Raw genomic sequence first — 27,516 nt, forward strand, 5'->3', positions numbered from 1 at the left:
ATTATGTTACAGGAGCTATTACAGAGCAGAATTACAGTGATTTCTGCAAACCACTTTAATTCTAAAGTATGCCATAACTTAATTCCAGGAGAATGTGATTTTGGAGAGCGATGGTAGCAGAGCAGCTGCGTGGAAATCGCTTGGGCTAACTGTGGCTCCTGGGAGTCTGTCCTGCTCGTTTGCTTCCCTCCCCCCTCCCAAGGATAAAAGCTGTGGTGGTGATTTTTGAAGCTGTCTAACGGTTTTTAAACACTTCTGTGCATCGTGCTGCTTTGAAAATGCATCTCTTGGTTTCACGTGAGCTGAGGGTACCCTGTGTGGGGAGCTGTGTGTCTGCTGCTGTCAATGTAACTTTAATTTCAGTGGCTGTATTTAACTGTCATTACTTACTTTATGGCTCTATATGCTGAAAAAATACCGTCTTCTGAACTCTTTTATCTACCACCAAGGAAACAAAAAAGAAAATCTCTCTCTTTTAAGATACAGTGCCCATCTGGTCTAGGTACCAAGTCTTATATGGCTTTTATCTGACTGTGGTGTCCAAGGCAAAAATCTGCCCCAATTCTGACCTCTGCAAGCACAGAGTCTGAATTTTGGAGCATTTGACCTTTTCTTTTCACTGCCCTCATAGCAGAGCTAGTTACTCAGTGATCTGGACTGAATAGTATGAATGAAATCTGTTATTGGAGACCACTGTTGTGGTACAGCAAAGTCTGCACAAGCTCCACTATGTAATGTGGTGCCATGGGGCAGTTTGTTTAAATAAAGACCTTGTGAGGCTGAAGAGAGGGCAGAGGCCTGTCTCTGCTCTGAGCACTTCTGGCAAGCACATGGAGCTCTCCTCGGGGAAGAGGATCGGTCAGAGCTTTGTTGTGTTGGTGAGGTGCAGGGTGCCAAGGGCAGCAGCAGAAAGAAGTGCCCAGCAGGGGATGGGAGCCAACGCAGTCTGAGCCAGGGCTGGGGGTTTGTGTCTTGGACTACAGGCACTTCTGATAGTATTGCTCCATGGAGTTATGACTGTTGTTGACTTTTCCCTATTCCCTGAGGTGTGTATTGGGTCTGTAAATATGGCTCTTGAAAAATTGCTCTCTCCTTTCCCCTTTCCAAGTTCAGGGGGCTATAATTACAGGAATTGATGTTCCCAGTTTTTCTTAGAACCGTGGGTAGATGGTTAGCTTTGCTCAGGCTGTTGGTTTAGTTACGGCGTGACAGTTACTGGCATGTCTGTAAATAGCTGTGCTGCTTCACTTCCCCTGAGACTTGGGTGGGTGAGAGCTTCCAATAGCCCCTTGGTTTTCTTCCCTGTCTGTGCATATGCACTCTTCTCTTTGTGCATCTCCATCATCCAGACTGCTGGATATTTAAGTGAGCAGAAGTGTTTCAGTTAATTTTGTGTTTTTAAGAGCCTTGGCGTGGTACACAGTTTGTGGGACGAGCCAGCAGCTGGCAAGCAGTGTGGGAGATGAATGGCCTCTTCCCTTCTGCTCTCCGGACCCGGTGACTTCTCTCCAAGTACACGAGCATTTCCACGTACTGGGAAGCCTGGGAAATGGGGAGATGTGCCCAGCATGCAGGCACATCTGCCAGCTCTTTGTCCAAGCCAGCAGAGACTGGTGTCTGCAGTGATGCTGTAATCAAACCTGAATATACCTGGGAAGGAGTCAGGCCAGTCATGCTCCTTTCAAAAGGAAAATAGTAATTTTTTTGTTAGTGTAAAACAGGCAAAGGGCGTTTAACTGTGTTTGGCTAGGGAGGGCTGGTAAGGGCTGCTGGATGATGCTCTCTGACAACGAGGCTGTATTGCTCTGCAAGGCCCACTTGGCCCGTGGCACTTGCAGTCATTCTTGTAGCATGAGCACTTGCCCACTGGAGAAACCTGATAACACCATGTTCACTGGGGATGGGTCCCCAAATAGCTGTTGATAACAATAACATTGGATGTCGGCCAGTTTGACTGTGAGAAGTCTGATTAGGCAGCAGAAGCCATGTCCATCTAAGCAAGTGCTATGTGCTTTAACCAAAATTGTTAAGAGCTGTCACAGAAAGCAGCATATCAGCCTTCGAGGTGCCAGTGCTTGAGAAGTTGTTTTGCTTTTGGCTTTTAATTCCCCTGCAATCATTATATTGAAGTAAAGGTGTACGTGTCGGTGCCTCATGTTCTCTAAAAAAAAGAAAGGAAAGACCAAGTGCTGTGGTTCCCCTAGGCAGCAGCCCAGGTACTGAGCAGCCTTCATTGGTGGAGTGCATGACCCGTGTCCCAGCAAACCCCCTTCTGCTCGTCCCTGCCTGTGCACACAGAGAGCCGGCTCAGGCCCTGTCACCATAGTGCTGCTGCAGACTGATGCTCAGGATGTGTTTCCTCCTCCTCATTTCCCCCTGATGAAGATGGGCAGTTGGCAGGGAAACAATGCAAGCAGTCCGGGCCCAGGTGGAGCCTGTGTCCCTGCACTCGGGTGGCTCATGCAGAATTCAGGCTATGCACAGAAACAGAAAAATTCTCGAGGCAGGTGATAGTGACGACTCTGAGCCTTGTATTCCTGGCATACCTGTGCTGCAGGGATGCAGGAGCTCTCTGAATCCTTTACCCAAGCAGAGGTGCAGCAGGAGCCTCTTGTTCCAGCTTTGCATTCCTGACCCAATAGCTGGGGTTTTCACTGGGCTCAGTCATTCATTTATCTGAACAGGCAGGCTGTTGATTTGAATTCATGCAGCTAAAATCCTCTTGGATGCTTCTGAATATTGATATGTTGAACTTTTTTTTTTTTTCCCCTCTGAAACTTGGCACCCAGCCATAAGTTTTATGAGTGGGAAAACAAATTTGGGAGGAGACTGGGAGACATGTGGCACTGTCCCTCTGCGAGCAGTGTGGACTGGATCCAGGCTCCACCGCCTGCAGTGCAGCGGATGCCAGGGGAGATGGCTGACCCCTGAGTGCAACCTTCCCTGCTCACGTGATGCCGCTGTCACCCACGTGTTTCGGGGGTTTCGGCTGAGAAATATAACCTCTGCTTACTCAGTGGCTAAAAGCATCTGCGAGGCTTGCCCAGAGTGGGACTTCTTCCGTCCAGGCTTGGGTCCTTAACGTCCCACAGCGCAGAGCCTGTGTTGAGCAGCTCTGCTGCAGCGCTGAGCTCGTGTCTCTGCGGCGGGGCTTCAACCCCTGTCCTGCTGGGGACGTGGCAGGATGGGATTTTCCTCCTCACCCGTTTAGATGCTCGTCTGCACAGGCAGTTCATAAAACCTGGGGAAATATGTCAGTGGCTGCCTGGGTAACCAGACATCTTTGGCCAGAGGTATTGTGGGCAGGGCATGAGTTTTGTAGAGGAGAAGGCGGGGAAAGTAATTTTGGCCACTAGGATTTCACAGAATCCCAGAATCATCTCCGTTGGAAAAGCCCTTGAAGCTCCTCCAGTCCAACCATGAACCTCACCCTGACTGTTCCCAACTCTACCAGTTCCCTCAGCGCTGGCTCAGCCCGACTCTTCAACCCCTCCAGGGATGGGGACTCCCCCCCTGCCCTGGGCAGCCCATTCCAACGCCCAACAGCCCCTTCTGCACAGAAATCCTTCCTCAGAGCCAGCCTGACCCTGCCCTGGGCAGCTTGAGGCCATTCCCTCGGGGCCTGGCGCTGGTTCTTTGGCTCAAGATACTCATCCCCCCCCTCTCTGCACCCTCCTGTCAGGGAGTTGCAGAGGGCCAGGAGGTCTCCCCTCAGCCTCCTCTTCTCCAGACTGAACCCCCCAGTTCCCTCAGCCGCTCCCCATCAGACCTGTGCTCCAGACCCTGCCCCAGCTCCGTTGCCCTTCTCTGGCCACACTCGAGTCATTCAATGGCCTTTTTGGGGTGAGGGGCCCAAAACTGAACCCACTCATCAAGGTGCGGCCTCACCAGTGCCGAGTACAGGGGTCAGATCCCTTCCCTTTCCCTGCTGACCACACTACTCCTGATACAAGCCAGGATGCCACTGGCCTTCCTGGCCACCTGGGCACACTGCTGGCTCCTGTTCAGCTGGCCATCAATCAACACCCCTAGGTCCTTCTTTACATAAGAAGTGCCAAAAAGTCAGGTGTAGGAGATAGCTGCCCTTGGGAGGCATTGGAGGTGGAAACAGCAGGCAGCTCCTGCTTGCCATGGGTTTGCTTTGTGTGGGGCATGATGTGTCTGTGCCGGAGCAGCCCAGAATAGACCCCTCTGCCACGGTTAGCTACAGGAAGGCTAATTGGGAGCCACAAGTAGCAGAATGTGATCATCAGGGCAGTGAAGGTGCAGTGAGGGACGGGCGGGGTTCCTTAGGGCAGGGTCATGTGCAGGGAGAGGAGAAAATGGGTTGTGAAGGGTGGAGCAGGCAAGGCACAAGGGCCGAGGCAGGAGCAGGGCACACCACCTTGTTCAGGACCAGGTTTTCAAGTGCTTGTGGACTGCAAAAGCTCCTATTTCACATAACATGGGAAAGATTGGGGTCAAGACTAAACCTGGGGGGTGAGGGCTGTGCTTTACAGGTGCAAACTTTCATGGGTGATGAGGCCAAGCCAGCTGATCCAACACAGCCAGGGAAGCCTCCTGATCCTGTGCTCAGACCAACAGCTTCCGGTTGAATGGAAGAGTTCTTGAAGAAAGAGGAACCATATTTAAAGGCTTGAGCTCTAGTGCCTCTAGCCTGACACTATCTGAGCTGCCACACAATTGACTCACCTTTGCTGATGACCATCTGCATTTTGTTATGCTTGACTTCTGGTTAGGATGTGTGTAACTTCATCTGCAGCTCTTGGTTCCCCTTCTCTGCTGCATCATAAAGTCCTTTGGGACCAGAATTTGTCCTCTTGCTTTGCTTCCTGCTATACTCCAATATGTATTTGAAAGCTTGCCTGTTGGGTTAGGCATTAAGGCCTAGTATTATTAAATAACAGGGCTCCCTGCAATTTAGTCTTTTGTAACTAACCACTTCAAGGATTTCTAGAGCATCCTCACCAAAATTGCAGGCCGAGTGAGGTTCCATGACAAAGTTTCTTAGTGAGTCTGAAATGACATCTTGCAGCCCTCCAAAACTGCTGCCTGTCCAAAGCTTGGCCTTGTTAAACTAATACAGTTCTTGGAAGCAGCAGTGGGGATGCATTGAGCTGTGAGGTACTGGAAGGTGGCCTCCCATAACAGTGCCAGAAGATGACTTCTGCAGTCTTGGATTCAATAAGCCTCTTCAGGTGCTGGAGAATCTACCACAGTCCCATGTTGTCCTGGTCGTTAATTATGCTCCTAATGCCTTCTGTTTAACATGAGTAAGTCTTCTTTCAGTGGATGGCTGTGGGTTCTTGTTTCTACTTTGTTTGCAGAATTAGGGACTCCTTTACTTGCCACTGCCTCTTTCCTCAGTAGGTACTTTCTGACTCTGACGTAGTCACCTCTTAAGCTTTTCTTTAAGGAGATTAGAGACTGAGCAATTTATGCCCTTAAAGCAGATTGGATTGTATTTTATGGCTGCACTACAAACGCTCCATTTTATTAGCATCCTTTTACAAACGTAAACCTTGAAATTGAACAAACTTCCAGTTTGTCTTGCTTGCGGAGTGTATAAAAGTAGCAGTTTCTAGCATGTTGCCCCAGCTACATGCCTTTAATTGTGATGCTCCTCTGGGACTTCATGCTCTCCTGTACTGTTCTAGGAGCCTGTCTGTCACCCTGGAGTGCTGCTTTTTCTGTGGTTGAGTGAGTCAGCATCCAGCCAGAGCCCATCTTACCAAACATTCAAATCACACTAGTTCTTCAGGAATCCTTATTTATCACACTAGCAATATTTTTATAATATGCAGAATTTAGCAACACTGATTTTATATTTTCTTGGATATTATTAGAGGTATGCCAAGGAAGATCACCTTTGATGTCCCATTATAAATTCTCCTTCCCACTCAATAGAGTTGTGATGGTTTGACTCTGGCTAAATGCCAGGTATCCACCAAGTCGCTCTTCACTTCCCCCCCCACCCCCTTTTCCCCTTGTTTTCTCAATAGGGTAAAGAGGGGAAAGAAGATAAACTAACCCTTGTGGGTGAAACAAAAGCAGTTTTAATATAAGCAAGGTAAAGCAAAAGTCCGCGCGCGGAAGCAAAAGCAAACAGATTTAGTCTCTACTTCCCATGGACAGGCGATGTCGGGCCTTCTCAGGAAGCAGGGCTCCAATACGCGTAGTGGTTGCTTCGGAGGACCAAGGGTGACCCCACCCTCTTCCTCCTTCCTCCCAGCTTTATACTGAGCAAACGTCATATGGTATGGAATATCCCTTTGGTCGGTTTGGGTCAGCTGTCCTGGCTGTGTCCCCTCCCAAGATCTTGCCCACCCCGTCCCACTGGGGGAAATATCAGAAAGAGCCTTGGTGCTGTGTAAGCCCTGCTCAGCAGTAGCCACAACACCAGGGTGCTATCAACACCCTGCCAGCTCCCGACATAAAACACAGCACCGTGAGGGCTGCTGTAGGGGAAAACCAATTCCAGTTCATCCAGACCCAGTACAAGAGTCCTTTTAACAACAGTTACACTATGGACTCTACCAGTGAAGCCATTTACTAATGCAGATTATTGATGCTTTGTTTGGTTGCAGTCCAGACAATGCACTGCACTAGTCCAAGTTTATTACAGGCACACATTTACCTTTTTTAACAAGATGAATAAGGTCATTGAGAATATGCTGTGCCAAGCCTAATGGGACCTTGCTGCCTTCATTAATGTTTCTGCCAGTCTTTCTGTGCCTAGCAAGTGTCCCCTGTCCACCAGTACATGGCTTTCCTGCCATCTTCCTGCTGTTGGGATCGAGGAATTCAAACACTGTTGGGAAAGCCAGTGGGGCAGTGATGATAATCCCATGCAAACGGAAACCAGCATCTCCACCTGGAAAATGCTGTTGAAGTTTTTAAATGAAACATTCTCTCAGAGTAAATATGTAAAGGAAATAGAAGGGGAGGAAAGGCCATTCTCTAGAAACATAATCTCTGCTGGTAGTCTGTGTGCAGCCATGGGCTTTGTGGCTGGGCAAGGGGGAGGGACAGGAAAGCAAAGAACAGAGGGGATTTTGGCAGAAAGAACGTGGTGACCCAGACAGATGCCACACAAACATGCAGACGTTCAGGTCTCCGGCTGCAGGGAGTGCCTGAGCCTGTCAGTCCTGCCAGAGGGCAGCAGGGACAGCACCTGTGTGCGCTGCCATCAGCTGGATGACCTGCTCAGCCTGGTGGCAGAACTCAAAGAAGAGATTCAGAGATTAAGAAGTATTAGGGAGTGTGAACGGGAAATTGACTGGTGGAGTAACACCCTTGAACCCTTGAAGCAACAGGAGATAATGGAAGCTCCAAACGAGGCAGGTAATCCCTCATTCTCTTGCTATCAGGCAGAAGGAGGGACCCTAAGAGATGAGGAAGGCTGGAAACAGGTCCCTGCTCAGGGAGGCAGGAAAATCATCTCCCCACCTCTGTCACCTTCCATGGTGCCCCTTCACAATAGATTCGGGGCTCTGGAACTTTTGAACAAAGAAGAGAAGGAGAAGAAAATTAGACAAACGAAGAAGACCAAGGTTCACCAAGGCCAGGTCACTTCAGACCAGGTATTAAAACCAGCTCTGAAATGAACCCTAGAAGAGTCCTTGTAGTGGGTGACTCCACTCTAAGGGGTGTCAAAGGCCCCATATGCAGACCAGACCCACTTCATAGGGAAGTCTGCTGCCTCCCTGGGGCCTGCATCAAGGACCTCACAGCAACACTCCCTACCCTAGTGAGACCAAAGGATTACTACCCTCTCCTGGTTTTTCAGATAGGTAGTGATGACATCACCAGGAGAAGGCCTGAAGCAATGAAGAGAGACTTCTGGTCCTTGGGAAAACTGCTTAAGGGGTTAGGGGCACAAATTGTGTTCTCCTCCATTCCTTTGGTTGGGGGGATGGATGAGGAAGATCACAGGAGAATTCAGCAGATGAATGGGTGGCTCCAAGACTGGTGTTACCATCAGGGCTTTGGATTCTTCAATCATGGGTTAGTATACAGGGCACTTGATCTTTTGACATTAGACGGGATGCACCTGTCCCAGAGAGGGAAGGGGATTTTGGGGCAGGAATTAACTGGGCTCATGGACAGAGCTTTAAACTAGATTTGAAGGGGTGAGGGGGCAAAACATTGGCCCATCTGAAGTACATGTATACCAATGCACACAGCATGGGTAACAAACAGGAAGAGCTTGTAGCCGTGATGAAACTGGAAAATTATGATGTTGTTGCTATTACAGAAACATGGTGGGATGTCTCCCATGACTGGAGTGTGCCAATTGATGGGTACAAGCTCTTTAGGAGGGACAGACAGGGCAGGAGAGGTGGTGGGGTGGCTCTGTAAAGGACTGTTATGATTGCTTCGAGCACAGGTGTAGTGAAGACAGGGTTGAGTGTCTTTGCATTAGAATCAGGGGGAAGGCCAACAGGGCAGATGTTGTAGTAGGAGTCTACTACAGGCCACCCAACCAGGTCAGAGAGATGGACAAGATATTTTATAGGCACTTAGGTGAAATCTCACAATCGCTTGCCCTTGTTCTTGCGGGTGACTTTAACTTCCCAGACATCTGCTGGAAATACAACATGGCAGAACAAGACCAGTCCCAGAGATTCCTAGAATGTGTGGGAGACAACTTCCTAATGCAACTGGTGAGTAAACCAACCAGAGAAGGTGCCTTGCGGATCTCCTCTTTGTGAACAGAGAAGGGCTGGTGGACGACGTAGATGTTGGAGGCTGACTAGGGCACAGCAATTATGAAATAATAGAGTTCTCTATTCTTCGAGAGGTCAGGAGAGAGCTAAGCGGGACTGACATCCTGGACTTCAGAAAGGCTGACTTTGTCTTGTTTAGGCACCTGCTTGAAAGGATCCCTTGGGAGACTGTCCTGAAGGGTATAGGGGCCCAGGAAGGCTGGGCACTCTTTAAGAAGGAAGTGTTAATGGCTCAGGAGCAGGCGGTCCCCAGGTGCTCTAAGAGAAGCCGACGCCAGAGAAGACCACCCTGGCTGAACAGGGACCTTTGGCTGCAACTCGGGGAGAAAAGGAGAGTTTACAGCCTTTGGAGGAAGGGGCTAGTGACTCACAGTGATTACAGAGAGGCTGTGAGGCTATGCACGGTGGAAATCAGAAGGGCTGAAGACCAGCTGGAAATTAATTTGGCCTCTGCAATCAAGGATAACAAGAAAAGTTTCTATAAGTATGTCAGTAGCAAAAGAAAGTCCAGGGAGAGTCTCCATCCCCTGTCAGATGCAGGAGGAAATATGGTAACAAGTGATGAGGAGAAGGCTGAGGTGCTTAATGACTTCTTTGCCTCAGTCTTTAATAGCAAGGTTAGTTGTATTGATGAAATCCAGCCTCCACAGCCAGAATACAGGGACTGGGGGAACGACACCCCTGCAATCCAGGAGACAGTCAGTGACCTGCTGCATCACATAGACATACACAAGTCTATGGGACCCGATGGGATACACCTGAGGGTGCTGAAGGAGCTGGCTGGGTGCTCGCCAGGCCAGTTTCTATCATTTCCCAGCAGTCCTGGCTGACCAGAGAGGTCCTGACTGTTTGGAAATTGGCCAGTGTGAGGCCCATATATAAGAAGGGTTGGAAGGCTGATCTGGGAAATTACAGGCCTGTCAGCTTGATTTCAGTGCCTGGGAAGCTGATGGAGCAGCTCATCCTAAACATCATCATGCAACACATGAGGAACAACCAGATGCTCAGGCCCAGTCAGTGGGTTTATGAAAGGCAGATTCTGCTTGACAAACCTGATCTCTTTCTATGACAGAGAGACCTGCTTACTGGATGGAGGGAAAGGCCGTGGATGTAATTTACCTTGACTTTAGCAAGGCTTTTGACACCATTTCCCACAGCATTCTCCTGGCAAAAAATGACTGCTCAAGGTTTGGACAATCGCACACTTTGCTGGGTTAAAAACTGGTTGGCTGACCGGGGCCAGAGAGTTGCGGTAAATGGAGTTAAATCCAGCTGGCGGCCGGATACGAGTGGTGTCCCCCAGGGCTCAGTTTTGGGGCCACTCCTGTTTAACATCTTTATTGATGATCTAGATGAGGGGATCGAGTGCACCCTCAGTCAGTTTGCAGACAACACCCAGTTGGGTGGGAGCGTTGATCTGCTCGAGGGTAGGGAGGCTCTGCAGAGAGACCTGGACAGGCTGGAGCCATGGGCTGAGCCCAACTGCATGAGCTTCAATAAGGCCAAATGCCGGGGGCTGCCCTTGGGCCACAACAACCCCCAGCAGAGCTACAGGCTTGGGGAGGAGTGGCTGGAGAGCTGCCAGTCAGAGAGGGACCTGGGGGGGGTGATTGACAGGCGGCTGAACAGGAGCCAGCAGTGTGCCCAGGTGGCCAAGAAGGCCAGTGGCATCATGGCTTGTATCAGGATTAGTGTGGTCAGCAGGGACAGGGAAGGGATCTTGCCCCTGTACTTGGCACTGGTGAGGCTGCACCTCGATTACTGTGTTCAGTTTTGGGCCCCTCACTACAGAAAGGACATAGAGTTACTCGAACGTGTCCAGAGAAGGGCTACAAAGCTGGTCAAGGGTCTGGAACACATGTCCTGTGAGGAGCAGCTGAGGGAACTGGGGTTGTTGAGTCTGGAGAAGAGGAGGCAGAGGGGAGACCTCATCACCCTCTACAACTCCCTGAAAGGAAGCTGCAGAGAGCTGGGTTTGAGCCTCTTCAGCCTAGTAGAAAGTGACAGGACAAGAGGGAATGGCCTCAAGTTGTGCCAGGGAAAGTTCAGACTAGATATTAGGAAGCATTTCTTTGCAGAAGGGGTTGTTGGGCGTTGAAATGGGCTGCCCAGGGAGGTGGTGGAGTCCCCATCCCTGGGGGTGTTCAAGAGTCAGGTCGATTTGGAGCTTAAGGATATGCTGTAGGTGGGAACTGTGCTAGGAGAACAGTTGGACTAGATGATCTCCAGGGTCCTTTCCAACCTAGATGATTCTGTGATTTTGTGAATGTCTGAACCCAAAAGTCCAAGCAGAGATGAATATTCTGGCTGAAGTATTTCTTAATAATACTACTTATCACCTATGTAGGTGTAGTAATGATGCACACAGAGGCAGTGTTATTGCTGCTGTCCTAGAGGTAGTAGACTGGGGAGCAGGGGGAAGCAGCAGGTCCACCTAGCCAGCAAAGACAGACCAACTCATGTTTTCCACTTCCCTTCTGCTCTTCCACCCATCATGCAGAGTGGCCCTTGCTCTGCCATGTAACATCTGGCTGAGGAGCTGTGTCTCCTCCTGCAGCTAGGGTAGGCTGCTGCATGGGATGCTGCACGACTCCCGTAGCAATGGGTGTTGAGATAAAGGCCTGGAGAAAACAAAGGGTTAATAGGTTTTTCATCAGTCACCTACCACTCAAGAGGAGGGGTATAACCTTAGAAAAGACTTTACCCACCACAGTGTGACTGTGATGCCTTATGTGAATGACTCACATCGGTGCTCTTAGAGCGAGGCTTTTGCAGCACTGAGGTCACTTTCTATAAGCTCCTACGTGCCCAGGAGGGGATCCAGAAAGATTATTAGGCTTCACTGCACATAAAAATCAAGATCCACATGAAATTAGACACGTCACCTCTTTAGCAGCCAGTAGAAGAATTTGGTGTCTAACTAGAGGGAGACTGGTGTTACCTAAGGGAGACCGTTCCAAACTTCCCATAGAGCAGAGCAGTAACACTGGCCAAGAGGAGGGGGTGGATGTTCACATCTGTTTGAAGCTCCAGCACCTTCTGTAGTGCTGCATCTTGGGCACCAAAGTTTACAGCAGAGCAGGTCCTCCTGAGGACAGTCACTTCACAGAGCAGGACTCCCTTTTCTGGGAGATGTTAGTCATGTCCACAGGGCTGGTGCTGAGCACCTCCCAGGGATGTGAGTGGTCAGGCTCTTCCGCAGCCTTACAGGTATTGAGCTGCCAGCCCAGCCCTGTAGAGAAGTCAGGGAAGGGATTCACAGGAATAAAACGTTTGGAGATCTCAGTGAACAGGTGAAAGGGAGCTGCACGCAGCATCCTGGCGCTCTGCTGGAGGAGACAGGAGGAGCGGGTCCAAGAGCCTAGGGAGTTAGTGCCTCCTCACCTGCCCTGCTTTGTGCCTGTCACTTAGATCCTGGCCGGGGCCATGCTGTGGCTCTAACACTGGCCATCACTCCACACTCTGGTTGGGTGTGGGAGAGGCCTGTGCAGGGGAAAGCCCTGAAAGACAACTTGCTTTTCACCATAGCAATACAGGAGTACAAAAAGTGAGTGACAACATTTTCCTTTACTCAGCAGCAGCAGAATTTCCCAAACTAGTTATTTATGGTCCTAAAGATGGTTTCTATTGCTGTTGCTCAACCCTGCAGGCAGCTGTTCAGAGACATGTTTTCCCTCCTTGCTTTGCCTCCAGTTTGGAGCTGGTCCTGAGAGATGAGTCGCTTCTCTCTGTGAACACTTGCTGAGCCCCTCACAGGGCACTGCCATCCCAACAAGAGGGTTGTGGTTACAGGGCACCATTGCGGAGGAGGCAACTTTTCATCTTGAGCGTCCCTGCACAAACACACCTCGTATTTTGGTGAACACAGCAGCAGAACAGCCTGCTAGGGAGCTGTGGCTCTTGTGTGCAAGACTCATACCCAGTTCATGTCCCAGCAGTGAAGGTCTGTTAACTCTGGCTGTCCCAGTTTGTAGATCACCAGGTGGTTTGCAGCTGGATTTGCTGCAGATGATGCTGCAGCTCCAGCCCACAGAGCCTTGCTTCCAGATGTGTAGTGTGTTACCTTGCTCCTACCACCAGCCAAAGACAGGGAGGTCCCCGGACTTCATTTCACATGTTTTTTTAGTGTGAGAAGATAGTCTCCAACAGAGGCTGGCAGCTTCTACCTTGCGTCTGTCTGTTCCTGTGCTTGGAGCAGAGGGAGAGTTTGTATCGTTTAGATTTTGTTCTGCTTTTTGTTTTGGAAAAGTTTAGCTCTTTGTGGTCATTCTTTGCTCCTGGTAACCTTTTCTTTTCTTTTAGTTCAGGGATGCATTGGCCTAAGTAGCAAATAATGAGTTTGTTATGTACATTTTAATGCCATATAGGCAATTTTGAATTAGCAATACATGTGGGATAAAATTCCCTGATTATATAACCAGTGAAAACCCAGATCTCAGTTTCAAGAATTGTTTTTTTCCAGAAATGCTACTTTGCTCTTTAGCAACATGAAACAGCTGAAAACTACTGGGACTCATATGTGCATCTGTCCTTGTGTCATACCCCAAACTGTGCGTGTTTGCTTAGCCAGGGGTTTGGAGGAGAGGGAGGATCAGTGCTGCCCACTCCTGTTCATTTTTCAGTCAAGATGCTGGTGCTTAGCTGGACAACGAAATAGGAGAAGCCCCATGGCAGCCTGCACCCTCCTTTTTATGTGTTCACACCCTGCCTCTTCACACTGTCAGCACATCCAGTGGTGGGTCTCCATCTTGGCCATTTCTTTTACTCGCTTGTGCTTGGCGTTACAAGGATACCTGGTATGAGCCAGGCTTTGTCTGCAGCCCTTGTTCTGAGTCCCCAGGGTGTGACACACTGACTCTTCCTTCATTGGTCATAATTGCTCCCATGTCATCTATGTGGAAAATTCCCAGGATTCTTTCTGCTCTGTATTTAGACGGGATTTATTTTGGTCCATCCTGCTTTCCCTTTAACTGTGCCACCATGGTCTGGGGCCAAGGCTCTGTCTGTGCTCTGCTCAGTTGTGGTTGCAGGCTGCCTCTGTGTGGGTGATTTGAATGAGGAGCTCTGTCTCACCAGTGCCACCTACCTCACCAGTCCCTGTAACACACAGCCTGCTACTATTTCATGCCCTGCCCAAAATACCTACTCTCCATGCTGTCCTGTAATTCACTGCATGGAAAGTGAGTCCTCCTCCTGCAATCTCTGAACTGCTTCACTCTGCTGCGCCACATTCCTCTGGATCTGCACTATGGGAGTCCCAGCTCTGGCAAGGCCACCATCTCCATAATTTCGTGTGGCCCTGTGCTGGCTGGTGCCTGGTGGCAGCCTCCAGATGTCCTGATGTGTCCCCAGCAGTGTACAGGGCTGGGCTGTTGCCACTGTTGCTGCACACCAGCATCTGTCACATGGGCACCATGTCCCACGGTGGTGTGTGGGGGTCTAAAGAGACAGGCTCTTGTCAAAGGGTGGTCTTTGTTCCTGTGAAGTGACGACTGATACTCATGGTGGGAAGGTATGTGCCACCTGTGGAATCCATCTTCTACTGCCAAAATACCTGTGGTCTGGCCTGGATAGCAGCCATGCCCCTGGAGATCTGCCTTGCTGTGAGGCAGGGGCCATAGCAGCCTGCAGCACAGATAGAATTGTAGAACTGTAGAACCTCAGAATGGTTTGGGTTGGAAGGGACCTTCAAAGATCATCTAGTCCAGCCCCTGCTGCTACTCACTAGATCAGGTCGTTCAAAGTGCCATCCAACATGACTTTAATCAATTCCAGTGGTTGGGCATCCACAACTTCTCTGGGCAACCTGTTCCAATGTCTTACCACCCTCACTGTAATCAGTATCAGTCTTATGTTCAATCTAGATCTACTCTCTTTCAGTTTAAAACTATTGCCCCTTGTCCTGTCACTACAGGCCCCGATAAAAAGTCTTTATCTTTCTTATAAGCCCCCTTTAAATACTGAAAGGCTGCAACAAGGTCTTGCCATCTTCTCCAGGCTGAAGAACCCCAACTCTCTCACCCTGTCCTCACAGAAGAGATGTTCCAGCCCACAGATCGTTTTGGTGTCTCTCTTCTGGACCCACTCTAACAGGTCCATGTCTGTGTTGTGCTGGGGACCCGAGAGCTGGATGCAGTGCTGCAGGTGGGGTCTGACCAGAGCAGAGCTGAGCGGGAGATTTACCTCCCTTGACCTGCTGGCCACAGTGCTGTTGTGCCTGGGGGACAGGGAAGGGATAATAGCTTGATGTGCTTCACACCTTCTCTGCCTGCTGGAACCAAGCAGGCAGGAGCAGCCACCAGTGACTGGCAGGAAGGGCTGGAGGCAAGAGGATGCTCAGAGGGGAGGCAGGACTGGAGGCAAGGCTGCAGTCACAGTAGCGTGGTACTGGGTGTGCTGCTGGGCTGATCAAGTCTGGCTCTTCTGGGGCCCAAGACCTGGGAGTGCTGGAGGGGCTGTGTGGGGCTTGTAGGCAGACAAGGCTTTTGGAGAGGGGCAGGTCCATCACACTGCCCATGGCACGGAGACAGGGCAGGGTACGCACAGCATCACTCATGAGCGTGACTGATGAAAGTCCCTGGAAACTTCTTTTCAGCCTGTAACCTTTTGTACGAGGGCACAGAGGAGGTGCCTGCCGTCTGGTCCATTGTTGATGCTATATTCTTTTGTCCACTTTCCTGCTGCTGGTATTTTCTGTTTGCTGTCTCATTTATATTTGGACTGTCCACAGAAATGTATCACTGAGAGCATTTTGACTTCTTTTGTATTCATTAGGTGATGTTATTCCATGTATTACTTCTAAGCAGAGAACAGCTTCGATTTGTAAGTCTGAGCTCCTCTTGTCCTTTCTGAGCCTGAGTGTGAGCCAGTGCTCACCCACAAGCTGCTTCTTGAGACATTTTGCTTCTTACTGAAATGTCCAGTAATCTCCTGGAAACATCTAAGAGCATCCACATCCTGGATGGTCAATGCTTATCAAACCTCCCCTCAAATAAGCAAGTAGAAGGGACTGGGAATACACATTTTCCATTCAGATCTTCATCCCTCTTGCTGTTTTCACATACTTATCCCACTGTCTTAGCTACAAAATCGTGGATAAATTGTCACGTTTTTGTTCTCCACATTTAAAGAAATAGATGCTTATATTTGCTACTAATTCCTTATCAGCTAATTGGTAGTCAGTTGATATGGTATACTCAGTGATGAAAGACTGAACTCATCCATGCAAAGGCAAGATGCTGAGCTATGAGCAGTTAGAAGCACAGGTTTACCTGCAATATAAATGTGATACAAGATGAGCATGGTAGGTTTAAGAGAGTTGAATTTTAGTAATTTTATTATTTTGCATGTTCTTCCACCAGAATTAGTGAAAAGTCTATCTAAGTCATGAGAGGAATAACTAATATCTGAGTTTAAGATTAATGGAAGCCATAACTGAAGGATAAGGAAGCAAATGACAGACCTAGGAGGGTGGAAAAGGCAGCGTGTTCAGGGTCTGGCCTTTGAAGCCAGCCTGTTTCAAAGCAGATACTGTAACTACAAGTAAGGGTGATAAAACACATCAGTGGCTCTGGGAAAGCAATATGCTATGTACTGAGGAGCAGTGGACACGTGACTGTTGTAGGAAAAGCCCCATGTAGAACCAGTGAAGCTTGATGGAAACTTTTACCTTCTCTATGTGGCTGTGTGTGGGTGTGGCCTGGACAAGTTTCCCTCAGTCACCAAGATCTTCTCCAACAAGGAATGGGATAGGTTTGGAAGCAGTCACAGCTGGGGCAGCTGCCTGTAAGTGGTGGCCTGCAAAGAGGAGAGCCAGCAGCATGGCAGAGCAACCAGCAGTGCCATGAGGGGCTGGGAGGGATTGTAGGAGCATGGTAGTCTTCTCATGTGTGGTCCACTTGAGGGTTGAGGTTGCACTAAGGGACTTTGTTCATTGTGTGTCACTCTCCAGCTAGCATTTGCCATGAAACTGTATTAAAATGTAGCTCACAAAGCATCCAGGGCTTTCACAGTATTTCCTGTACCTGATAATTTAGTATTTTATTGCTGTTCATGTCTCTATTATTGTTGTAGTCAAAACTGCATGAGACCCTGTTTCTTTTGACATTTTAATGATTGCATTTTTAACAAAAGAAGACAGAATTGAAGTTTCTCATAAAGATGAATACAGAGCATAAAGATGTTTAGTGCTGGCTCACCTCTCTGTATAACTCGCTCTTAGGTGCAAATCACCTATGTCTGGCTTGATACTGTTCTCTGTGGAAAACTTTTTGGATGTCTGAAGATTTTGTAACATCATAGTTGCCTTCAAGGTATGCCCAAAACCTCGTAGAGAAGAGCTGTTCTTAAAAGGCATTGTTTTTAATGCCTCCTGAGGTTTAGCAACCAGCCGACAGTTGGGAATAAAAGTTCAGATAGACGCTGCTAAACATCAGTTTCCCAGGCTGGTGGATAAGAAGATGTTTATTCTAGTTCTTATGATACCCTAGGGAAAACTTTGCTGTAAAAACAGAGAAAGGAAGACTTCGTGTTAAAGACTTCCCAAAGTTAAACAAAACTAAATAGACAGTAACAATTATTCAAGCGGCTTGTACAGAAGGAAAAAATAAAAAAAGAATTGGGCTGTGCTGAATTGCCATTACAGATTGCCTTTTACGCTATACCTCCACAAAATCGGTGTTTGATTCCTTAAGATGTTTTTCTGCTGGGGTTGGGTGTCTGCCCTAGCAACGAGTTTGCCTCAAGAGCTGCACCAAGCTTGGCCTGGTGGGACGAGCTTAGAGTTTTTTTCTAAGTTTGCAGATGCTCTCATACCTTCCCGCACAGTGTTTGACTGGTCCTTCTCTCTGTTTCAGCCTGAAAGGATAGATCCCAGTGCATCCAGGCAAGGCTATGACGTCCGCTCAGATGTCTGGAGCTTGGGGATTACATTGGTGAGTGAGTGGGGTTTAAACCCTCTGCTGCGTGGCACTTCCCTGGTGGGTAGCCTTGGTGGCTTTGCAGTGCGATGGTTGGTGTCACACACATGCTTGAAGCAAAGTCCAGCTCTGCTGCGTGTTGTGATTGCAGTGTGAACCTCCTGGCTGAGAAACAATAGAAATCCCTTCGAGGTAGATGGCTCTCCTGAACCCCTGAGCATACATTTAGCTGCCACTGTGTTATGCAGAGAAGAACGTGTGAACAGGGAAGAGGTGTTGGATCATAAATGAATTTTGTCTTCAAAATCTCAGATGAGAAGGGATGGTGAGTGTGATGGTGCACCACACAGCATCCAACCTGTGTAAATAAGCCTCTCGCAGCCCTGGCATCCAGTGTACTTGGGCTGTGTAGAAGACTTCAGTTAATCCTGGGTCCTGGTTGCTGATTCCTCTCTGGCTTAACCACAGCACTGCTGGGTGCACACACTGATAAATTGAAAACATCTTCACTTCTCAAGGAGGTTAAGTAGAAGAGGAAGCAGAAGCAATAAGTATGAGCCAGTAGCTTCTGTCTTCTCCACTGGGGTTCTAAAATGCTCATTTTCAGTGTCCTGCGAGGAGCAGGGCACTGGACTCAATGATCCTTACAACATGACATATCCTATGATTGTGTGATTTTCATTATCCATTTTCTCTTATGGCTGTTAGGATGCTTGGAAAGGGAATGGAGGATTTTACTCTCCTACTTTTGAACACCTTAGTAAGAGCATTGGTTCATTTTATAGTCAGTGGAGAAGAGGATGTTGTCAACAGGAAAGCATGGCATAGCCAGGTTAAATCTGGAGGTGCTTCTAATGTAGGCAGCAGAACTTAATACTGAGTAAAACTTTCCCTCCTCTTTTCTCAGCTGAGCTTCATGTAGGGAGTGGGATGAAGAATCTCATCTTAGTCTTCCTTTTAGGGGGTTCAGGGTCCTTGCAGACATTTTCTTACCATGATTGAACTTACCTTTGTAACCTGCCTGGTGCTGCTGCTGTCTCTCTGCAGTATGAGCTGGCCACAGGGCGATTCCCCTACCCCAAATGGAACAGTGTGTTTGACCAGTTGACACAAGTAGTAAAAGGAGACCCACCGCAGCTGAGTAACTCAGAGGAAAGGGAGTTCTCCCCAAGTTTCATCAACTTCGTTAACTTGTGGTAAGTGTTTCCTGCTGAAAGCACCTGAAGTTGACTTGTTTTGTCATTGCTACATACTTGGCAATGGTCACGTGCCAAGCACTTGCTAGCTTAGTTTCCCTTCCTGCACCAATGGGAGAGTGAGGACCCTGGTTTGGAGGGAATGGAAGACTTGTCTGGGTGGGGGCTGAAAGGCTCACCTTTGGAAACTGCTCGTCAGGGAAGGGATGAGGAGAAAACCTCTGGGAGTCTGTTCAGGGGAGGCAGGATAACATCCGTGGCAGGAGGTTTGCATGACCAGGTAAGGGCCTGACCTGTTGATCCTGTTCCTTGGTGTGACACAACCTTGGGGCAAACCTCTTCTTTCCCTTCTGCAGGCAGAAGCCCAAGACACCTGGCAGTATGGTCTTGTGGTTGGGCAGAGGATCTGTACTGGCCCTGCTTTTTGTCTGGCAAGTCCAGGAGCCTAGTGGCCCAGCTCTGCTCAGCGCAGTGACTCTCAGGACTGTGGCAGGTGGCTGACTTGGTTGTTGGCTTCATGTCTCGTGTCAATCACATGTCAAGATCAAGGCTAGAGATGGTTTTCTGTAGGGCAAGGCCTCTTCAGTGCACTCAGCCTTGGATGGAGTGTGCAGTGTTGGCGCAGGAGAGGCTTGGGGCAGTCACTCTGCCTGCCACGTGTGTGTGGTCCTGCTTAGGTCAAGGGCAGATTACAAATTTTCTGATGAAGCATTTTTCTATCAAAATGTCAAAGGTGGTCAACATAAGTTTGTTAACCTAATACTGAAGTACACAGGAGATCCATCGGTGTGACCTGTGTTTGTCTTCTGGGACCTTCTGCCCTGGTGATGGACATCCCCAGCACAGGGGTGACAGTCTCAGAGCTCTGCCGTACAGTAGGACTCAACTCTAGACAATTTTAACTTTCAAGAGGTTCTGTTTCAGGGTTTTTCCATCTGCTGAAGATGTTTTTTGCATTTGGATTTTACTTTCTTTTGGAACTAGAATTTTTATGGAGGCCAGGTTCCACTTTCCAGCTGGCTGTAAGGAGAGCCTGGTTATTGTCTTTGGACTGCAGGAAATAGAACATTGGAACAGTTTGCTGCTCAAAGGAAGTTTCCATTTTTCAGTCAGAAACAGCGTAGTATTTGGTTAGAAAGTCAGAGTTGCTTTCCCCATGTACAGTATGAGCAGTACATGTACAGTTTATTTCCCACACAGTTCTCTGTAGAGATGCCATATCATTACAGAGTTTGCAAATCTAGGAGCATGCTCTCCTGCCTTCTAAGCAGTTGTGAGCTTGGCTCCAGATCACCCAACAAAGAGTCTGTGTGGCACCTCTGCTGAACAGCAGGATCTTTGGCCCATGGGTAAGACTGGGTCAGTTCATATTTCCAGCCCATTCACCCCATCCAGGGCCTGCTGCTCTGGAACAGCCCAATGCACAGTACACAGGACAGTTTTCAGTCTAATTCTGTTTTTTGTTTAATCTCATTTTGTAAATAATCTGAATTCTGCCTGGAATATTTATGATGTCTTCATAGCAACACTGTAATAAATATTTCTCTTAATAACCTTTAGTTAAGTGTAAACAGTAATGGTGTTACTAAGCAGGCAGGTGAGTCTCCAAAGGGCTGTTCTTTTAAGTGATGGCATAAATCTCCTGGGTTTTATAACCCCACAGATGTGAATCTTCTATTTTTGTGCATTCAAGGCTTAGGAAAAATGTTTGAGTCCTGCAGTGTTGTTCCCTGCTTGCTATGATAGATCAGTGAGGAAAGGATACTTTCAATAATGTTAAAAACTTTCTGGGATTTTTTTCTTTTTCAATGTCCCTTGGATTCCGACAGTGCTATGAATGCCTGGGGAACATTTTCCCCTTCAGTCTACCTCCCCGTGTTAGATGCTTATCTGAAATCACATTCCTCTTGTAACTGCTTACAGCAATTCAGCTTTCTGCTCCAGAACTCTGAGTATTCAACCTCTGTGTCTGGCTTTCTCGGGGCCTGGTGCTGGCAGAGGCAGCCCTGAGCTCCTGAGCTCTGGACTGAGGAGATCAGACCTTCCTGCGAAGAAGCTGTAAACCCCCACTCCAGACATGCAGCTTTGTGTCAAGCTGGAAAAGAAATGAAAGATTTCTAGGACTGCTTTATGAAAGCATGCCTGGAAATTTCAAAGCAAAACTTGGTCAGCAAGCTGAAGTTCTAACTAGTTGCCTTAAAGCTGTTGCGAGGAGCATTTTCCAGCTCCCGGACTCGCTGAGATCAGGAAATGAATTGTTGTTGGGTAGCAAAAGCCTGAAGCGAGGATGTTTGTGCAGCAGCCCAGGATTTCCTGCCCTCTCTGCCTCTGCGCAGCTCTGCAGGCAGGTCACAGGACAGAGCAGCACCGGGCCTGCAGCATTAATTACCCTCTGCTGCTCTCAGTAATTTCAGGCCACACTGTAGTAGTGCTGGAGCTCAAGAAAGGTCCAGCCGGAGCCCATGGTGATGGAAATGCAGCTGCTGGGAATTAGACAACTCCCCTGGTTTGTCTAAGACACTGCACCTGCTCTTTGTCTTCCCAGTGGTGCAGCTCTGGCTCTCAGGGCAGGGGCTGCTGGTGCCCTTCTGCCTCTGGTCCCCAGCCCCTCTCCTGCACCCCACTGCCATGTCCCCCTGCTGCAGGGGGGATTTTGATGGCCTTTGCTGTCACTTGCGGTCCCCCTGCACAGCACTGGAGCTGGGCGGCCAGCGGGTGATCCTGGGGCCAGTGGAGCCCACGGGGGACAGACGGGACGCAACGCTTTCCAGCCGGCCCCGCTGTCCCCCAGCTGCCCCTGGGCAGCCACGTCACCTTTCCTGTTCCTCCCCAGCACTGGTGGCCTGCTCAGCGTCAGATGTGCCACCAGTGCTGGGGATGAGCCAGAAGGGCCTGGGAGCCCAGACTGGGCCCCACAGGGTGGTTTGTCCATCTGCTGCAGCCCGGCCCCTGCCCATGCATGCGGAGGGGGTGGGTGGTGCCCTGGCAGGTGGCGCTGGCTCCTCTCTGCCTCTGTGCCCCAGACTGGTGCTGCTGCCCGAAGCTGGTGCTGCCATTCAAGCCATTTCTGTACGGTGGGGGCAGCAGTGGGGATGGCATTCTGCCAGGATCTCCCTTGGGCTCCATCCCCAGCAGGTTTGTTGGTGGCCACACTTGCTGTTCACCCGTGTGGGGAGGGAGGGAGAGTCTCTGTGGTCACTCACAGCACAAGGATGTTTTTTCCAGAAGAGAAAAGCTTGTGAGTCCCACTGTGACAGCAGTGGATTAAACACTGTGTGTGGAAAAAATTTGCATTTGATGTCTGTGACAATTTCCCCAGTCTCACCTCCTAATTCTCTTTTTGCTTTCTTTAGCCTTACAAAGGACGAGTCCAAAAGGCCAAAGTATAAAGAGCTTCTGGTGAGTGCAAAGCGTGGCTGCCTGCGCTGGCCTCATAGCTCCACCGGTCACACAGCAGGGCTGGGCCACAAGTCCAAGGTCCCCTCTTCTCTTTTCAGGCCATCGAGGCAGGGTGTTCAGCTCCAGAGCCTGAGAAGGAGCACGACCTCCACGCCGCTGCTCCTGGCCTGTGGTCATGGCCATGGCTGAGATAGTTAGTGTCTGTGCACAAGCCCAGTGTGGGGGAGATGCCCAGCTGCAGTGGATCAGCAGTCCCTGAAGCGGGCAGGCTTGGGCAGGAGCGTGCTGGGTGTGTCCCGTGAATGAAGCCTTTGCTTGAGGTGCTGGTTCCGTGCAGGGGCCCTGTGGGGTTGCTGGCCAGCACTGTCACGTGTTACTGCTCCAACGCACAGGTCACACAACGAGGTTGGGAGTGCTCAGTCAAAAGTGAGACCTAAAAGAGCACTCTGGAGTAAGACACTGGCAGAGTCTCTCTGTGCTGGGGGGCCCAAAAGGATGAGATGGTTGGATAAGTCACACTTAGCACCCATGCACCTTCAAGGAGCTCTGGGCATCTGGAAGCCACCTCTTCAGGGGATGTGTGAAACCATGCCCTGGGTCCCTGATGGTGGTGGTGTGATACAAAAGAGTTTATCTGGTGTCCTGGCCAAGAGGGTCGCTGTGGTGTTACTTTCCAGTTGCTTTGAGGTGGGTCTGGCCAGTACGGCTTCCTGGGCAGAGCAGAGTGACAGGGTTCAGAACTGGGTTTGGGTCCTGATCTCGTGTTTGACCTCCAGAAGCCATGTCTCCCTGTTACTCCTGCATCCCCACTGCTGAGATGGCTGATGATAGAACCTCTCTTCAAAGTATTTCAGTACAGGTCCATTCACAAAGGAGCCAGGTACTGCTAATACTGTGTCCTCCCTGCCTCCTGCCCAGCAGTTCCTGACATCCTGGAGTCCTGCCCCACCTCTGTACTGTGTGTTTAAGATACTGATTCCCTGTATAACAACCACGGACCAGGCTGTGTATCCTGCTGTCCTACAGCCACCACCAAGCCCTGTGTTCCTGCGTCAGGCAAATCCATACACTGAGCTTTTTTCTGGGGTAGCCAGCATGTGTCAGAAGAGCAAATGTAACTGTTGTTTTTTTTTATCTGATTCCAGAAACATCCTTTCATCCTGATGTATGAGGAACGCACAGTGGATGTTGCATGCTATGTTTGTAAAATCCTGGATCAAATGCCAGCAACTCCCAGCTCTCCAATGTACGTCGATTGATATTGCTGCTACATCAAACTCTAGAAAAAGGGCTGAGAGAAAACAAGCTGTAAAGAATTTTCATCACATATTGCAGTGTTTTTAATGCTCGCCCAGACACCATGTGCAATAATATTGGTGTTATTTCCATCCTGTCTGTATACTGTTGTCACATATAAAGTGCATCCCTGTAATACCTGATCACACAGTGTTAGTGTTGGTCAAAGAGAGACCTCATCTTGCTCTTTTGTGGACATATTCATGAAATGTGGAAATAAGTACATTTATTTGTTGACCGTGATTGGATAGCACCTAAAATTCATTTCTAGACTCAAAACTTGGAGACTTCTCAGCAGCTACTGGAAAGATTTTTCTCTCAAACTCTTCCAATTGTTGTTTCAAGTAATAATAAAAAGCAAACAAACAAAAGTTAGGCGTTGTCTGTCTGAACATTAAAGAGACTTTGCCTGGAGGGAGAAGAACTTGCTTAACCAACAAGATGCTTTGCCTTCTGGAGCTAGAAAGGCAAAGGAGAATTTTATTCTTCACAAAGTGCAATAGATTACTGCTATGAAATTCTGTTGCTTTACAGTCGCAGTGTACTTTCTGGGGACAGCGTGCTCAGCTGAACTTCCTGTTAAAGAGAGATTGTGTTAAATATAGTGAATATGTCTTTACCAAAAATATGTTGCGTTGAAAGAGGCTAACATTAAACTATTCAGAGATGGGAGATAATGTATTCTTTCTCCTTTTACCAAGCCAGCCACTCTTAACTAGGTGTCCTGTAAATTGTTTCCTGGTAAGATAAGACCTTTGACCTGAAGAATTATTAAACTACTCAATTGAATTTAACTTGCTTGTGACCTGATTTATAGCTGCACAGTGCTCACCACCAGCTGGCTTTGCTTTGACTTTGACAAGTGCCACTCACAAAGTCTACAGCTGTTTTAATGAGCCACAAACGAATGTCTGTGATTTCTAGCCAATATTTCTCATGTTCTTCACTGTCCCCAGCCCTGATGCTAGTGCCTTTCGCTGACCCTGAGACCAGCCCAGCAGCGCTGCCACCTCACAGCCCTGTGCCCCTCACAAGACCAAACCTCAGCGCTGTGAGCAGGATGCTGGGGCTGTTCCCTCTGCCCCACCGCTGCCAGTGTTGCTCTGCTTAGCTTGCTGGAGACTTTGTTCACCACCTTCTGGGTGTATTTAACCTCTTATGTGACCCTCTGTAGCTCCTGTTCCTGCACCTTAGAGCGAACCTCACTGACTGTGTGGTGCAGGTAGAGATGAGGTGGAGATGAGGAAGCGTCTAACGCCTTGCGGGCTTTTAGCTGACCCAGCAAGGCCAGGCAAGCTGTCATTGTCTGGCACGTTGCTGAGGAAAAGAGGACGTTAATAATTTTTTTTAAAATTGGCGTATTTTTCGAAGATTAATTTTTCCTGGAAACATTTTTGTTCAAAACATTGCAGTTTTCAGGCATTTAGTAGCGTATCAGGGATGAAATGGAGACTGCAGGGTCTCCGACTTCCATTTTGAGTTGTCTAGTTTAGGCACTTGGTAGAACTTCATCAGTGTTAGAGCAACCTACTGTCAAAGCTCTGTGACAAAACTGAAAACAAGATGCAGAGGGCCAGAGCCATGATGGGAGTGAAAAGGCAGCGGTACTGGCAGGATTCTCAAGGAAGGGCTTCCCGTGTCAAACCAACGCTAGCAAATGCAACTGGGCTGATGTGGGAGCACTGGACACCAGCACATCCCTGCCCCAGCTGCTCAGTTGGGGAAGGAGAGCTGAGGCCGTGCTCTGTGAGCGCCTGGCAACGCTTTCTGCAGGTGCAGAGGTGACACCCTTGCGGCAGGCTGGCAGCAGCATCTCCCGTTGGCCCTCGGGACTGGTCCCGCCGAGACTGACACCGATGCCATCCCTTGGGGCACAGTGTGCCCGGCCAGGCCGGGAGGTGCTGTGCTCCTGCTCTGCCTGCAGTGTGTTCTTCCAGGGCTGCTCATCAGGTGAGGCAGTCTCTAAAGTCTTCCCCAAGTGGACAAAGCAGAGGTGTCTGAAGTAACTAGTCATTCCCAACAGTTCTGATTAGTCATGTGGAAGGATGTCGAACAGGATATGTAGCAGATCTAAACTGGTAATTCTCCCCCCAGCCCTGTAGCTTCAGAAAACTCCGCTTTCTTCAGGCTTGGCAAGCCCTCACAGCTGTGATTCATCTCACCAGCCTTCAGCCACCCGTAACGGGACCTCAGGCATGCTGGGTCTCGCGTCATGTTGGTTGTGGGGCGCTGGAGAGACACAGACCCAGTGACGATGGGTGCATGCAGAAGTGCTCTGCTTCTGCCCCCACCTTTCAGACCTTAAAGTCAGATTGACATCTCCCCACTGACAGGGAGCCCAAAAAACTTCTCAGGGAGGTAACACTGAGATGGAGCCTCCCCAAAATCAGTTTAACACGAACGACTGCCTTGTGCTGCTCTTCCACAATGGCCGGGCACCGCTCTCGGGTGCCCACCCCGTCTGGGGCTCACCTCTGGCAGCACGACCAGTTTGCTTTTGACGGATAGGAAATGGAAATGTGAAGCTTTGAGCTGCCGGTGACAGTCAGGGTTGAGGTGCTGTGCCATGGGTGGCTGTACAGAAGGACAGGTTTAGTGTATTAAGCATAGATTATTATAAACTTAAGGGTGCACCATTTATTACAATGTATCTTTATTAAAAAAGAAAAAAAAAAGGTGTATAGTGTTCAGAAGCTGTGAAAATAGTGTAAGAACTGTACATTGTGAACTCTGTTTTTTTTCTCTTGTACCATAGAAAAATGTATAAAAATTATCAAAAAGCTGATGTGCAGGGATGTTGCCTTATTGTCTGTAAAATGGAGCTCAGGAACATAACTGCTTCAAAGAGCTTCAGAATATTTTATCCGGTATCCTGGTTTGACTTCCTCTTCTATTTAAGATATTATACATGGATCAGAGTGTTTATGTAATAGTTCTATCCTTTTGCCTGCAGGTCAGTTGTAATAAAACTAGGATGCGACTGTGACCTTGTTATTTTCATTTTGTAAGGTCTGACGTGAATGGCAAGATTCATTAAAAGCTGTTGAAATACCTGGCTTCCAGGCCTTTCCTCCAGATGGAAGGAAAAAAAAAAAGTGTAGGGAGACCTGTGTGTATTTTCTTTCTCTGGAAGACCTCTAAGCTCTTGGTGCTGTGGGGGTGTCTCTCAGGTGAGCCCGGTTTGCTGCACAGGGGTGTTCTGCTGGCTTGGGATGCCTTGTCCCTGCAGGGAGGGCAGATGGCTGTGCCCACAGTCTGGGGAAAGGGCAGCTGGTGCTCACAGCCTTACAGACTTCCTTTCTTTTTGCAAAGTCCAGATGATCTGAGAGTACCAAGTCCTGGGTAGTTCCCTCCTGCCAAACCTCCTGGTGCTGGGGTAAGTGTCTGTCCTGCCTGGAAGCCACAGAGGGCTTGGAGGCTGTCCAGGCAAGTGGGCAGAACTGGACCCCAGCAGCAGCACTGGGAAAGGAGACGGTGTTGGGGGAGAGGGACCGGCCATGGACACCTGTAGCACTCAGACTGGTTTGATGGGCCTGCCCCAGGCGTGCCAGCTCTGTGAGGGGAGAGCCAAGGCATACTGGCAGGGATCACTGCTCATAGCACAGCTCACAACCAGAGGTACGTACAAACCAGTGGAGTAACCTGGCATTGGCTCTTGCGGTATCTCTTCACTTGGAGTGTGACAGTTTTGTCAGAGAAGGGAAAGCAGGTAACGGAGCTGAAGAAAATTGCTGCATCCTGATACACAGTGTGAAAGGTTCACGGTAATTGAAGTCTGTCCGTTTGCACATAATTCAGTGTTTTCACCACAACAAGCCTTTTTCTGGAAGGTTCTTGTTGCCAGCACAATGCTTTGGACATTTTTGGACCACCTGCTGTCCACTTCAGCCAGCGTCCAAGATCCCTGCTTTAGTGGTCTCCCAGCAGAAGACAAAATCTGACCACACACCAGCTGGGCAGCTGCTGGAGGACCCGGCT

The 27,516-nt window shown here is 49.1% G+C and overlaps 1 protein-coding gene across 1 annotated transcript in view; it reads left to right on the top strand.

Moving 5' to 3' along the window:
• MAP2K4 (mitogen-activated protein kinase kinase 4) overlaps positions 1-26,189 on the top strand; it is a 75,179-nt gene extending 48,990 nt beyond the window's left edge. The window contains exons 10-13 of the mRNA XM_026861251.1: positions 17,585-17,662; positions 18,695-18,843; positions 22,197-22,242; positions 23,388-26,189. Coding sequence (XP_026717052.1) covers positions 17,585-17,662; positions 18,695-18,843; positions 22,197-22,242; positions 23,388-23,501 — 387 coding nt within the window. The 3' untranslated portion in view covers positions 23,502-26,189. The remainder of the gene's footprint in view (positions 1-17,584; positions 17,663-18,694; positions 18,844-22,196; positions 22,243-23,387) is intronic.
• The last annotated feature ends 1,327 nt before the right edge of the window (positions 26,190-27,516 follow it).

This window comes from Athene cunicularia (assembly GCF_003259725.1).
Source record: "Athene cunicularia isolate RWA chromosome 18 unlocalized genomic scaffold, athCun1 chr18_part1, whole genome shotgun sequence".
NCBI lineage: Eukaryota > Metazoa > Chordata > Aves > Strigiformes > Strigidae > Athene > Athene cunicularia.